General features: G+C 43.1%; 1 protein-coding gene across 3 annotated transcripts in view; it reads left to right on the top strand.

Annotated features, from left to right (window-relative positions):
• Positions 1-15,171, top strand: part of BEND7 (BEN domain containing 7) — a 75,161-nt gene that overhangs the window by 22,522 nt on the left and 37,468 nt on the right. For all 3 annotated transcript variants that reach the window (XM_024739626.1, XM_024739701.1, XM_024739774.1), the window contains exons 3-4: positions 2,392-2,514; positions 6,460-6,722. In XM_024739626.1, the coding sequence (XP_024595394.1) occupies positions 2,392-2,514; positions 6,460-6,722 (386 nt within the window). The remainder of the gene's footprint in view (positions 1-2,391; positions 2,515-6,459; positions 6,723-15,171) is intronic.

Consider the following 15,171-nt stretch of genomic DNA (forward strand, 5'->3'; position numbering starts at 1 on the left):
AAGGTTCCTGGTCACGCGGTGTATTAATACGTCCCCTGGCCTAGTCTTGTGCTTTCTTCATTATCGGAAGAGTCAGATAAAGGCAGGACTGATGACCCCGCCCCCAGGTGACACCTTCACTTCAACCTCACATTCAAGCTACTGAACCTGTTGAGCCATATTTTACAACCTGCTTCATTCAGGTTGAAAAGTATTCCTTTAAAGTAAAATTTCCTTAATTTAAATTCCTAATTTTTTTTAGTAACTTTTATTGGAGTCTAGGTGATTTATCATGTTGTGTTAGTTTCAGGTGTACAGCAAAGCGAATCGGCTATACACATACATATATATCCACTCTGTTTTAGTTTCTTTTCCCATATAGGTCACCACAGAGTATTGAGTAGAGTTCCCTATGCTAGACAGTAGGTTCTTATTAGTTATCTATTTTAAATTCCTAATTGTTAAGAAAAAAAATCAAATGGCAAATTCTTTTTCAAAGCGTAAGGAAAAACTTGATGATTTCTCCATTCACGTTAATTTTTCCCTCCAGTGACATGAGATGTTACTCGTTCTATAAATTATGTACAGATGTGTAGAACTGTAGTTTTCACACAGAGAACAAGAAGAAAGGAAGAATGCGTTTTCAGTTTCCTTGAAAAGTTAAGGATTTTTTTTTTCCCCCATACATCATCCATCAAGAAAAAGAGAACTACTGTGATTTTATTTTTCTTTTTAAACACAATTTGCAAGAACCAGTTCAGAGGTATGAAGAGCCATTCTGAGCCACTGCCGATGAGACAGGGAGGGACCTCCAAGAGATGTATGGGTGTCTTCTCTCTCTCTTAATTTTACATAAGCCAATATCGGATTCACATGCTGGCATGCTTCCAGGTTAGAAGGAGATGGCTCTTTTAAGGCTCCTTCATAAAAATGAAAGGGCAGTTCTCTTTAAAATTAGAAAATGATTTATAACAAGCTGAAAAGGGTTGGTTTTGTCCTCTAAAAGTGATAAAGATAGACTTGGAATAGTGACCAGGAACATTCTACAACGTCCGCCTAACTCTACTGCCATGGGAGAAATGATGAGAGAACTAAAATAGCCTTAGGTATGTGTGAAGTTAGTAAGCCCCGCATCAATGAGCGTTGGGTGAACAGTGTTCTGTTTTCCAGGATACAACAAGGATAGTGGATTTACTTTGGAAAATATTAGTAATGGTAAAAGTTGAAAACATGAATTCCCCCATATTCATTTAAAAATAGATCTTTTTGTGTTGATTGCTTGCATATTTTCGATAGGAATGCATTTGGTGTCTCGTTGGAATTATCTGCACTTCTAAAGTTGTAACATCTCAACGTGCTACAACTCAGAACGTAAATAATTATGCTGTTCCAAAGATTAAGTATATCCACAAATAATGCATATTGCAGGATGTAAATTACATTTAATGTATACTAAAAGATATCACTGGACCAAAACCTTAGAACTTCCCTCTTCCACCTGTGAAAAAACCAAAGTGATAGCAGTCTCTCTTATCCTAATCCACTTAAAGGTAGCAGGGTTGGATGCTGAGACTGGGAGAACTGCGCTGAAAGCGTGTTTTTCCAAATGTCCCGTTTTATTACAGGGATAATAGGAAGATATTTGTTTACATGTAAGGGAAACAGGATAGTTTCATGAAGGAAAAGATACTAAATTTAAACAGTGGAAGAGAGACTAAAGTGAAATTAAAGAAATGGGAATGGAAAAAGGATGTAGAAGGATCTCCTTTATGTAGCTGGAGAAAATCTAACACCCCAGCACCCTCTAAACCCTCAAGTTCAAGTGGATCCTCCCAGACCCTCCTGCCCCCGCTTTCTCCATCCCAGACATACCACACCCAGAGTGGAAGTTTAATGTGTTGACCGATCTTAATTTTTGGAATAACATGATTAACGATAAAACTATTTTTTAAACAGACACATTTAATTCTTAGCATGAACCCTCAGGACATATCCAACTACCAGGCTTTGGTTGGGTTTTGGTTTCTTTGGTCACACTGTTCTCAGAGCTAGCTTTCTGTGCAATAGCACGGACGTGTTTCTAGTGAATCTTTCTGGAATTGTTATCTGAGATGAACCGGGGTGTCAGGAGGGAGGCCTGCTGTGACAGTGAATTGTGTGTGTCCGTTCACGCAGGCTCTGCCACCCGAGACACGGCGCGCACCTGACAGTAGAGAAGCCTGGATAATTAGACGAAGTCAGACCCCAAAACTTAGGCTGTCCAAATTACTGGGTGCATTTTCCTCAGGCACGGTTTCATAGTTAACTGCACAGGTTTCAGAAGCCTGTCACGGTCCCTTCCGTTTTTTTTTTTTTGGCTGTGTATAATCTTGCTGTTGCTTGGCGCCCGTCATTCTTTTCTTTCGTGCTCAGGAGAACTTCCAGTGGTGAACTCGTCCGTTGGATCAAACTGCTGTACTTGTAGCTGCCAGTCGACGTTGCAGGCCATTCTCCAGGAGCTCAAGGCCATGCGGAAACTGATGCAGGTCCAGGCAGGTACGGAGATCAGGCCTCGGATGGAGGCCTCGGGTTCTGAATGCATACGTGACATCTCCAGTCAGGATGTTCATGGTGCTTTGATTACTGTCTGCTTCCCTCCTTGCTATCTTTCTTTTTCGTAGTTTTTTTAAAAAACATTTTTACTGGAGTATACTGGATGACATGCTTCTTCAATTAGCCATTTTCTCCACTTTTTCTACAACCCATCTTCCCATTAGCGACTCTAACAAATGCTTTATGGCCGGTACACGGGCTCCGGATACTTCAGCCCGACTCCCCACACTTCACAAATGTCAGCTAATTAAACTTTGAAACAATTATACCCGAAAGTGGGCAGAGCTGCCCGGGCTCATTTTCCTAATGGGAATCAACAAGGAGGTTCACGTCAGGGAAGGAGGTGAGAACGGCTCAGCTTCCCTCCCGAGGGGCTCAGTTTGGGGGCGGCGGGCGTCTCACACACTCCCACTCCTGCACAAGTTCCCACACACACACGCGCGCGTGCGCGCCCCCTGCACTGGGCTCCGTGTGACAGGTGGGGAGCCACGCATTTTTGTGCACACGAAGGAGCCCTTGGGAAGCACGGGCTCCGCTGGTGAAGATTCCAGAGCATCAGCTGACAAGAAACGTTGGCCCTCGGGCCCTGCTTGTGGCTTTTCTCCTTAACATTCAGGTCAGAGAAGCTCAGAGACACCTCCTGTTTTGTCTTTTTATTTACACGACGCTTTCTTTGTTCTCGCCCCTGTTGGACAAGTTGAAGAACAGAAGAGCAGTGAACTTGCAGTTTGGGGTCAGAGTCCCAGTTTCTCCTGTCCTAGCTTGTTTAACTTCTGTAACTGGAGTATTAATATCTAACATCTGTAACTGGAGTATTAATATCTAACTCACAGGGTTGTTGTGAAAATGGAATGAGATAGTAGATGGAAATGAACTCTGTAAGGCATGATCCGAGCCTCAGCTATTTCGTTAGTGTTGTTATGAAGACCTGTAGCATTTCATAGAGGTCTAGAAGTCTAGGTCCTTATTATAGTGGGTGTGTTTTCTAGTCTCCACGATTAGGGGAGAAAAAAAGGACATTTTTGTGACAGGCACAGAAAGTAACAAATCATTTTATTAAGCCCTCCCCCTTGTCAGGGAAAGCTGCTCCTTGAGCAGGAAGCTAGCACTGTCTTTTATGACTATCACCCCTAACCCCCTTTTCTCTGTAAAGGTATTCAGAAAGGTCACTGTTCAGAAATCGTACTTGGTGCCGTTTAGTGAATTCTAGTAAAATTTTAATATTCAATGATGTGGTTTGATGTAAAAAGCTTCATAGTAAAACATATCAGTCACCCAAGATCACGTGAAAGTAAAATGGGCAAAAGGCTTTCTGAGAAACGACATCTAATTTCATGTGCTGGATTTGGTCTTATCCCAAGGGAAAAAAAAATAAGCATTTTGGTCAGGCCAGTAAGCATTTAACTCACCTTGTTCCACCAGGATAAGCTGTGTTCTTATTAACCTGGTAAAGGCTAACATCTGCTAAATGAGGAGCTCAGAAAGAAAGGTTACTTCATCCGGTACAGATTCTTTCCTCAATGGAAGAATTTGTTAGCACTTAAGAAAATGTGCGTAGGAAACTGTAATGATTTATTTTGTTACTTAAGCTCCTTACTCCTGAAATGGCAAACTACAAATTGCAACCCTTTAAATTCTTGACTGAAGCCTTTTTAGGATCTATTAAGTAAATGCCGCTATGTCACCCTGTTTTCTTTTCTGAACCTCTGCAGGTTAGGGTGGTAAGCGACTCCAAAGCTGTAGGAGAACCCAAAGGATAAACTGAATAAATTACTCTCCTTTCCTTAAACTTAAGAATTTGTGTTGAGTGCGTAGATTTACTTAAGGTTTATTGCCTATAAAACGTAGATTCAAATTCTATTTAGAAAGTTTCACCTTTACTTCAGGGAGAAAGCCAGGATTAAGATCAAGCGATAAGATCTGGATACAAAAGACTACGGCTCGCTCTGTCCAGACTTGTGGAAGGAGGAGAAAAACTTAGACAGTACCTGTGTTCTTTAAACTTAAATCATTTTGCTTTTAATTTTGGAAAGTGAGGCTGGAGTCCTAGACCGTAGATAATTGCTTCGGTTGTCCATGTGACTTTCGGGATGGAGACCCAGCCGCCTCGGGTGAAAATCTGGACCAAACAGAGAAAAGTTCCTGTCCGGCTTGCATAGTAGGATCACTTGAGGAGCTTTAAAAAAATCCTGATGCCCAGGCATCACCCCTGGAAATTCCAATTCAAATTAATCTGGGGTGAGGCACTGGCTTTTTTTTTTTTTTTTTTTAAAGCTCCAGGGTGATTCTAATGTGTAGCCGAGGTCGAGAACCGGTAAGCTAGACTAATTACTGCATGGGCGGTCAAAAAACTTCTCTGCTCATTTGACAGTGCAAGTAGTTTGTTTCTAATACTTATTTATAAATTTCTGTCCAGCCTAGAGATGCAGATATCAAGTTCAGAGTACAAATATTCTTTATTTACAACCTGATAGGAAATGATCCATATGATGTGCATGTAAAGATCTTTAGATTTTCATTTGTCTTATTTTTAGAGGTGTACTTCTGTAAAAAAAAAAAAAAAAAAAAGCAGCTATGTCCTGTGGTTGTATTTATCAAACCATATTAACACATGAAGATTTAAGTAGTAATGCCGTATTTTCCTACAAAACTTTGCATCAGAGTATTTTTATTTATTTGTGTATTTGGCTGCGTTGGGTCTTCGTTGCTGCGCGCGGGCTTTCTCTAGTTGCGGCAAGCGGGGGCTACTCTTCGTTGCGGTGCGCGTGCTTCTCATTGCGGTGGCTTCTCTTGTTGCGGAGCATGGGGTCTAGGTGCGCAGGCTTCAGTAGTTGCGGCACGCAGGCCCTGCAGCTCGAGGGCTTCAGTAGTTGCAGCACTCGGGCTTTAGTAGTTGTGGCTCGCGGGCTCTAGAGCGCAGGCTCAGTAGTTGTGGCACACGGGCTTAGTTGCTCCGTGGCATGGGGGATCTTCCCAGACCAGGGCTCGAACCTGTGTCCCCTGCATTGGCAGGTGGATTCCTAACCACTGTACCACCAGGGAAGCCCCCAGAGTATTTTTAAATGGTTAATAAACGTTACTTCTTGAAGGGCACCAATGAGAACTGTAATTAGCATCCTTGGTCCCCTTAAGTACATAGGCAGCATCGGCACCCACTTCTTGATGGGTGCTTTTCGTCTTTGGAACTCAGACTGTTTCTGGGTCTTACTGATTTGCTCTCCTTGTACAGAATTATAGCCTTCCTCTTTTTCACCTACATGAAACTGAGGCAGAGAGGAGCAGCCTGGTCGGAACCCAGGAGAGTAGCGTATGGAGATAGCTGATGTGTGGAACAGCATTGGTGTGTGAGGCCGGAGTAACTGGACCTGAAGTTGACCGGCAGGCCTGGCCCACATGCTTACGGGTCATTCCTGAATGACGCTTTTGATCAGCTTTGCCCCAGTGACCGTCCTTGCTCAGCCTTTGTCAGCTTTGGCACCTGTAGGCTGCTGGCCACTGATCAGCTTAACCTCAAGTGACAACTGGAATATTCCTGAGACTGGCTTGCCAGAAAGCATGAACATCCACACCGCAGTTTAATTTCCGGAGTTCTCAGTTATACGAGAGTGTCACGGGATGCGTAAAGTCATGCTTCAGTGTTTTTTCAGAGCTCATCATCCTTTCCTCCTGTCGATTACCCACCAGCATTTGGAGCAGAGTATTCTCTTGGGCTTTTCTGCCTGTAGACCTTTAAGGCTGCATTTGGTTATCTTCAGGTCCAGCATGAGGTTGATTTCAGTGCGCCTCGTCCTTGACTGAACCCACTTCAGCCTCAGTTTATGAAGCAAGTACATACTCTCCTGAGTTAGAGACAAGTGCCTGTACCGTATTTTTGTTTGTTTTTCACAGTTGGAACCCAGAACAGACAACAACCCCCAATTTCCCTTATCTGCTCCCAGCGAACTGCCGTCTCACGCAAGAGAAATAAAAAGAAAAAAGTGCCCCTGAAGACTGTGGAACCTCTCACTGTGAAACAGAAGCCCAGCGCGTTAGAAGCCGAGAAGGCGACGGCGGCCCCCGAGAATCCCAGCCTCCCCTCGGCCGAGCACGCCTCCCCCAGGGAGGACCACATCCTAGGATTCGGCATCGTACTCGAATCACCAGCCTCTGATGTAAGTTGATGTTTTCTGGCTGCTGACGCTAATGTGTCACTTTGCCCTTAACTAGCTCTGCCCAAGAAAACCAGGGAAACTGGCAGAATACACGTGGGAAAGAGGAAAGGAAAACTCTTAGTAATTCCCTTGCCCAGGGTTTTCTCTTCTGAAAATCTGAGGCCCTATTTCCTTAAACACGTTTGCATTCTCTCCGAAAGAAGAAGGATGATGAAGTCCTGCTCACTAATTTCGTTAACATGTTTAATTTTGAAGCAGCCGTTTTCAATTTCCTCAGCGTAGTGAGCTAAAAGAACATAACTGAATCCTTTGTAGATGGGCATAAATGAACAGAACCCTACAGATAAGGTCACACCTTTCTAGAAACACAAACGAATAATAAAAAAAAAGGGCAGTGGTGCTACTTCTGTTTTATAGATGCAAGCCACACTGCTAAGTAAGTCGCAGTGCCGTGCCACTGAGTCTCTGTAACGATAGGTTAACAGTCTGCAAAGGTTTTTCTATTTAAATATCATCACTAGAAGGTCGTCGCAGCCCAAGATGCTGAATGACATCTAAGACGTTCGTCTGACTTACCATTTTGTAGTCACACGGCCATAAACGAACTTCTTCAGTAATGTGCTCTATCGGCCACGGCGTACCCTCCTTGCAGTACCTTGATCTGAGTACACTGATGCCGTGAACCCCAACTCGTTGGGAGAGTTCCTAAAATAAACAAGGATGGGTGAGCTATTATTACCAGATGGCATAGGATGAGAAGCCCGCTGAGAACTCCCACAGGCCTATATAGGATGAGAGTTTGGCCCTACCTCTTCAACTTTAAATAAGAAATAAATTGCTATTTTCAATCAGTTGTTCCTTTCAAGTTGCAGAAAGACGGTCTGCCAGCACGGGTCTTTAAAAAAGGGAGGCAACAAAAAGAATCATCTCGTGACTTGGTTAGACTAGAAAATCATTTGACCTTTTATCCGATCCTTGGCGTGAGGGGTTCCTGTTTATTTGTTTCTTTACCCACGAACACACACACAATTGTTAAGAAGTTCTTCTAGGCTAAAAACTTAGTTTTAAAAAATCATTAATGACGACAGCATTCTACCCTGGACCAGCTGGCTCATTTGATCCTACCCCATTGTTACTGCAGCTGAGGCCCTGGTTTCAAAGCCCACGTGGATCACACATTTGGAAGCAGAGGTAAATGGTTCCACAACACAAAGTACATTGAGTCTGAAGCAGTTTTCATAATACTTTTACGTTTTTCTTGAATTTTTTAGGCCTTCTTTTCTGTGATAGGCATTAATGTATCAGGAGCAGTCATTTGAGTTGTGAAAATCATCTCCTGCGTGAGTCGATCTAATGCTCAGGACTGAACTTGCTCCTTTTTAAAAAATGTTTAAGGTCTAAATGTACTTCAGAGATAAATTGAGAAAGGTCTGTTAAAGGCTTTATGTACATTAGTGAAATAGAATAGAATTTTTCTTATCTTTACCAATACCAGTATTGTAATTTAAATACCAAAAAAATAATTTGCTTTTTTTTTTAATAATTTGCTTTTTATTCATGATGATTTTTGCTAACAAGAGGTATTCAATTTAATAAAGCACGTTCAGAATTGTCCATGTAAACTCAGTTAGGTGCTGTCTTTGACTGAAGAATAACATGCTTCTAAAGAAAAGCAAAAGCGTACACAGATATTATCTTTACATCATCCAACTGATATGCCCTTTGATTCGTCTATTCCACGGAAATCGTCACTGCACCTAGAGGACCACGCAGTGAGTCCCATCATCAGAAATTGTGTCCCCGGATAGTCTTGCTGGCGTGAATGAGGCTGGCCCTTTAGGTGATGGGACCATCAGTGCTGAGGCATCTAAATTTAGGTGCCCTTCTAGTCTTCTGTTATTTCTTAGCCGTGAGCCTTTTAAACTTTGGTGCAAGTCCAGAGGAGAAAACAGAAAATAGATCATAATCTTGTAGGAATTATTCTATAAAATCAATTGGAGAAAAGGTAATATAACTGGATTATATATAAGAAGATGGGCATTGTGTATCTGAAGATGGGCTCTGAAAAGTACCCAGTGTTGGGACGATTAAGTCCAAAGTTATAGGACTGGGCGTGTGGTCCATTGTAGTTAGAGCAGCTGTGTGGCCTGCACTGATAGCGGATGATGATATAAACATGGGATCGAGTCCGACAGTGAAAGCCCTGATGTGTCCTGCCGAGGCCCTTGGGCCTTTTTTATCTTGTGGGCACTAGGGAGCCATTGCAGATTTCAAGGAGAGGAATAATCATACCTGTGTTTAGAATGGAATCTGGAACAGCACTGTGGATGATTGATGAACATAGAAAAGAGACTAGAGGCAAAGAGAGCAGGAAGAAGGTAATTCCAGGCGGCCAGGCAAGAGATGGGGAGGGTCTGTACGTGAGCAGTGAGCCTGCAGGGACAGAGAAGTGAGAGGCCCCCGGGGGTGCCCACACAGAGGACCTGGTGGCTCAGGAGAAGTAAGCCCCACATTTCTATCCCGGAAAACGAGGTTGGTTACTAGATGCTACTGATTTCCTTAACTGAGACAGGGAGGACGGAGCAGAAGCAGGCCTTCAGTGCTGGATGGGAAGTAAAAAGAAGCTGAGTGTCCTCAAAAGGTCATTAGACGTTTGGAGCACAGGAGAAAGATGAGAGCAGGAAGCAATGAAAAAAGGACACATAAAACCTGTGCTTTATTGTTTTTTAAATGTAAAAAAAAAAAAACAATTACTGTAAATTGTTTAAAGTTCACAATGCATTATCTGTTTTTATGCTGTGACTTTTATTAGAGTCACCCAAATACAAATTTGTGTATCTAGGCACAGGCACGAACGTGAGGGGCTGTAGATCACTGCAGGTGGACCGCCGACCCTCTGACCCCTGACGGGTATCCCTGCTCAGGGCAGAGAAACAGGGAGCCCTAATCAAAACCAGCTACAGTCCAGCACCTCGGAGTGCTGTCAGCACTAAATGACCTGGAGCACACGGGGAAGTCCTCCTGCGGTGCCTGGCACATAAAAGGTACTCAGCAGATGGCCAAACGTCTCCATTTGTGTTAAGCACAACATACAAAATCACCTTTGAAAACTTTGGGTCTAGGACTTGGCGTTAATCAGAAGCTCTCCTCAATTGAACTCCTATCTTCTTGTTCTTTCCCTGTTATTCCTCACTGTGCACACATCCCCCCGCCCAAAGCACCAAGATGATTTCAACAATCCTTTACAGAACTTGCTATACCAGTTTGGAATTATTTACGTGATTTCTGCTCCTTCCCCCTTGGCTTCTCAAGCGCAGGGAATACATTTTAAAATAATAAAATAAAATAAAATAAAAAATAATAATAATAATAAAATAATAACAGCATTAACAGTAGTAGTAGCAGTAGCGTTTGTGTGCTGTCCTCTGCCAAATAAGTTTTCAAATCTCATCCTTGCCCTTTGAGGTACTAGTATTATCCTCAATTTATAGATGAGGAGACGGTGGCCTAAAGGGCTTAAGTAGCCTGCTCAAGCCCACAAAGCCAGAAAGGTGGAGCTGGTTCCCAGACCAGGGCTGAGTGTGCCCTTACCCACTGAGTGCCAGACTTGGGGCCCTGCTCTAGCCCTGTTCTTGAACGTGACCACCGCTCACTAACTGTTCATGAGACGATCGTGACACAAAGGAGACCTGGAAGGTTAGACTATGGCTGTGTGTGCTGTTTACTTGGAAGTCTCTGGGGGGAGACCTTCACGGTTAAGGGTGCAGCCTCTGAGGTCCGGATGCCTGGGCTACAAGCCCAGCTGTGTGACCCCGAGCAAGTGCACCCACCCTCACCTCCCTCAGTTTTCTCTCCATAAAATGGGAATGATGATAGTGCAAACCTCAGAGACGGGGCTGGCTGGAAGAGTTAAATGAAGACATCTATGTAAAGCACTTAGAATAATACCTAGTATGTTTTAAGCACTCAGTAAATACTGGGTCTTTTTTTTTTTTTTTTTTGCGGTACGTGGGTCTCTCACTGTTGTGGCCTCTCCCGTTGCGGAGCACGGGCTCCAGACGCGTACCATGCTCCGCGGCATGTGGGTACCATGCTCCGCGGCATGTGGGATCCTCCCGGACCGGGGCACAAACCCATGTCCCCTGCATCGGCAGGCGGACTCTCAACCACTGCGCCACCAGGGAAGCCCTACTGGGTCTTTTTTAAACCTTAGCAGTCCTAGCTAAGTACCTTTATAGGGATAAATATACATGTTTGTTAAGTAAAGTTATGTGTACATATACATGAAAAAATACACATGAGCTAATAGTGTTTTTAAAAAGAGAGTGGCCAGAAATCCTGCCCCTCTTTGGGGGCAGGATTACTTGACCCATTTTAAGTTAGCACATTAAATAAAACTGAAACCTGAACTACACAGAAGCAAAAGCAGAAACCCCAAATTTCAGATTTAAATACAATATTTAATTCTTTCTTTAGGAGTTCCCAACCCAGTATTCTACCAGTACTCAGACAAGACAGTTGTGAATTTTTTACAGTCACTGTTTTTCCCTACCTAGTTGGATTTATTGGGCAGATATACGTGGCTTAGGTTTATTTCCTTGTTGTTGCTTCTTGTTTGGCTTGTTCTTTGGCCACGGTGAAACACTAACATCAGGTTTTTTTAAATATTTCAAAATGTTTTTTAAAAAACATAGGAAGTGTTTTTCTGTTTGGTGTCGTTCCTATGAATACTTTCCAGTAATCCTAGGCAACACAAAAGTTATCAGAAGATACAGCTGTGGATACCCATCAACTTAAGATAATTTTGTTAATGTTTATGTCATTCTTAAAATAAATAATTTAAAATGCATTGGTGCTTTCAACATAAAGAGCTCCTGAATTCAGAATCTGTTTTCTTAATTTCTTCTTAGCCCAATAAATAAAGTAATCCACTGGGAACTGGTGAAGCAAATCAATCAAGCAAGTGATTTTTTAATTTATTCATCAACACCCTGAAATTAAGGCAGGAATATGCTTGAGAGTTCAAGTTCTAGTGCAGACTGCCTGGGTTCACATCCTTGCTTCACCACTTATTAGCTGGCTAACCTTAAACAAGTTACCTAATCTCTCTAAACCTTAGTTTTTGCATCTGCAGACTGGGGATCACGAAAGTGGCCGCCTCATAGGGTGATGAGAATTAAATTAGAAAACCCATGGAATGCGCGTCAGCCTAGGGCTTGGACTATAGTAAGTAGCGAAGACATGCTAATCGTAGCGCCATTTTCCAGGGCTACTGAAATGAAGTAGTCCTCGCCCTTCAAGTATACCATATGAGGAAAACACATAAACAGTCACCACAGGGCAGTAGGACGTAAGGCTAGCAGGCTGTCAAGGTGGAGCTGGCCTCTGCCCAGAGGGTTAAGGACTGGCTCTCAGTGGTGGACATCTTCCCCGAGGAGCAGTTTCACTGGAGTTGTGTTGCAAGAAGCTAGACTGCAGTGGTTGAAGTCTTATGTGTTAAACATTCTGGCTCAGATAGCTTGAGCATAAATGAAGCCCAAGTCCTCGGTCATTAATTTACCACCTGAGAAAGGACGATGCTGAAAACATCCCTGAATGACTTGACAGTGTCTCATTATGCAAGTGCATGGAGGCGTGTTCAAGGAGCCAAACTGTATTGTCTTTTCAAAAATTCATTAATTCGTTAATTAATTAATTTTTATTTATTTTTTTGGCCACGCCACGAGGCTTGCAGGATCTTAGTTCCCCGACCAGGGATCAAACCCAGGGCGCTGGCAGTGAAAGCACCGAGTCCTAACCATGGACCGCGAGGGAATTCCCCCCTGTGAAATTCTTAGTTCTACCAAAATTTTGTCGAATAAAAATCCATAATTGACTTAATAATCCAGAATTGACTCTTTAATGACTTCCTGTAATTATCATCCTATTCAACGTCCAGTATATGCTAGTCTAGAGATTACGCCTACTTTTGGATAAACCTCTTGCCTGAGCTTTTTTTTTTTTTTTTTTTTTTTTGGGGGAAGGCGGACTCTCAACCACTGCGCCACCAGGGAAGCCCTTGCCTGAGCATTTTTTACTTGCCTTTTTACACAATGGGTCCACCCACCATGGGGCCTCTGCCCCCTTGATGCAGTGGTTCTCGGTTCTGCCACGTCCCCAGGCCACGCTGTTTTGAGCTGTGCCAGCTGGACCAATGAGAGCAGGCCCGCCTTCCAATCCAGTGGGTTCTTGGGGCCGCCCAGCTTATTGGCCATGATCTTGGAGTGGCATTTAATAGACAGTAATGGTAATACTTGCTAAATCTACCTGGAGCAGACCTGAGTTACAGGGTACAATTTCAGTTTCTCTCAAACAGAAGCAGATTGCATTTGCGAGCAAAATACAATCAATTATGAAGGGGTTTTGTGTTTTTTTTATTTCATAAACTAAAGCTCATTTTTGTAGAAGTACATCTAGTACACTGCTAAATAAATACTAAGTGAGAAAAAAGGATCATTGTATATGATAATACTATGAACAGAAAGGTTGAATTTGTAGCTTTTAAACATTCTTAAAAATTGTGTTATATGTTTTCAGTCCAAATCCTGCCTTTTCATCCATAGTTTTCTTGTAGGTTTCAGTCTTGAGCCAGTCTGAAACTTGACTAGGTAGCAAGTCAAGTGTAAGAACTATTGTGTATAATTCACCAGTTTGCAATTAAAAATCTGGGGCTAATGCCCAAAATGAACAAACATTCACGCACTTCCTTTTACTCTTTTAACCAATGACCACATGTAGCTTTTTACATGTCTTACTGTAATTTGCTACTGACAATACCTTATATAAAACAGCCAATATCAGAAATATTCCCGGTGTGATTAATTTGTTATGATGGCCTTAAAATAGTTTTACATTTTTTCTTTAGATTATATAGAGGAGTCACATGATATGTTCAGAGAGACTTAGGGAAAAATCTCTTAGTCTACCAGGTGCTATGGGATCCCCCCAGCCAAACTAGACCGTGACCCCAACTACTTCTAAGCAAAGGGAGACCACAGTTGAAATGCAGAGAGAAGCAAGATGGTTAGTGTGTCCACAGGCCTGGGTCCAAGAACATTTTCAAGAGTCCTCATGACTACATGCGGTTTTTGCCTCCCGAACTTCACTGGGTGTAAGATGCAACACCACTGGATAGGAAAAGTCACCATTTGATGCATAACTGTGCTAAGTGGCTGAGGTACTGAAACTCGGCAAGACATACATGGAAATCCAAATTTATAGTGGGAATTCAGACTCTTAAAATGGTGACTCCAAGCGTCGTAAATCCTGCCCCATACTTTGGATGTCATCATTTAAAGATCAGGGGCTTCCCTGGTGGCGCAGTGGTTGAGAGTCCGCCTGCCGATGCAGGGGACACGGGTTCGTGTCCCGGTCCGGGAAGATCCCACATGCCGCGGAGCGGCTGGGCCCGTGAGCCATGGCCGCTGAGCCTGCGCGTCCGGAGCCTGTGCTCCGCAGAGGGAGAGGACACAACAGTGAGAGGCCCGCGTACCGCAAAAAAATAAAATAAATATCATATTACTTCAGTAATCAATAAAATCTGTAAATTAGTGTATTAGCTGTCTGTCCTCACTCGAGTATCAAATAGTATTTCTGTCAAAGGAAGTGTAGCTTTTAAAACGATACTCATTTGGAATAGTGGTGGTTTCTATCATAGCCATCGTCAGTAAACAGAGAGATCTCGCTTCGACTAGACAGTAAACAAAAAGAAGAGATTCAAGCATACAATTAAAGAGTTTTAACCTGTTTTTAAATATAAGTGCAAAGTTGTGGATCATTACACGGCTGGAATCCACCTGCCATTATATTTCTAAAGTGGGAGAAATAAAAAGGTTTCAGAGTAAAAATTTGAGATTAATCGACCTTGTATCTTTTCTTCATGTCTCAGGATGTAAAGCTCCCCTCTTTTTTTTTTTTTTTTTTTTAAAGGAATTGGTTCGTTGCGTTGTGGCCCCTTAGTGCTCACCGACAACCAGCTAAGAAACTTGCATGAAAGAAAGCGTGCAAGGAGCAGGGAGGGGCAGAGACCAGCCACCTTGGCCTCTGCTGCTGGCCTCCACCTAATAAAACTGACTCCTTTGTAAGGGACGCATAGCTGGGCCAGTTCATGTTCCTTGATCTGGAAGGAGTGCTCCAAAATAACAACAACCGTCTGGCAGTAGAAAGTAGAACACGAAGCATCGACAGCTTCTGCATCGGGGGAGCATCTCAGAAATCAAAATGCTACTCTGACCCCATAGGCAGTCTCTCGGCTCCACAGAGACCTCCAGAGACTTAGTTTTAGGGGTTCCAGCAGATGCCAGAAACAGCGACTGCATCTCTCTCCTAAATCCTACCTCCAGGGCCCTGATAAAATGCTATCCTGGCCCCCTAACCAAAACCCCTTCCCCCCTCACCAGCCAAATGCTGC

The sequence above is a fragment of the Neophocaena asiaeorientalis genome, unplaced genomic scaffold (genome assembly GCF_003031525.2).
Source record: "Neophocaena asiaeorientalis asiaeorientalis breed wild unplaced genomic scaffold, Neophocaena_asiaeorientalis_V1.1 scaffold889, whole genome shotgun sequence".
NCBI classification, from domain to species: Eukaryota; Metazoa; Chordata; class Mammalia; order Artiodactyla; family Phocoenidae; genus Neophocaena; species Neophocaena asiaeorientalis.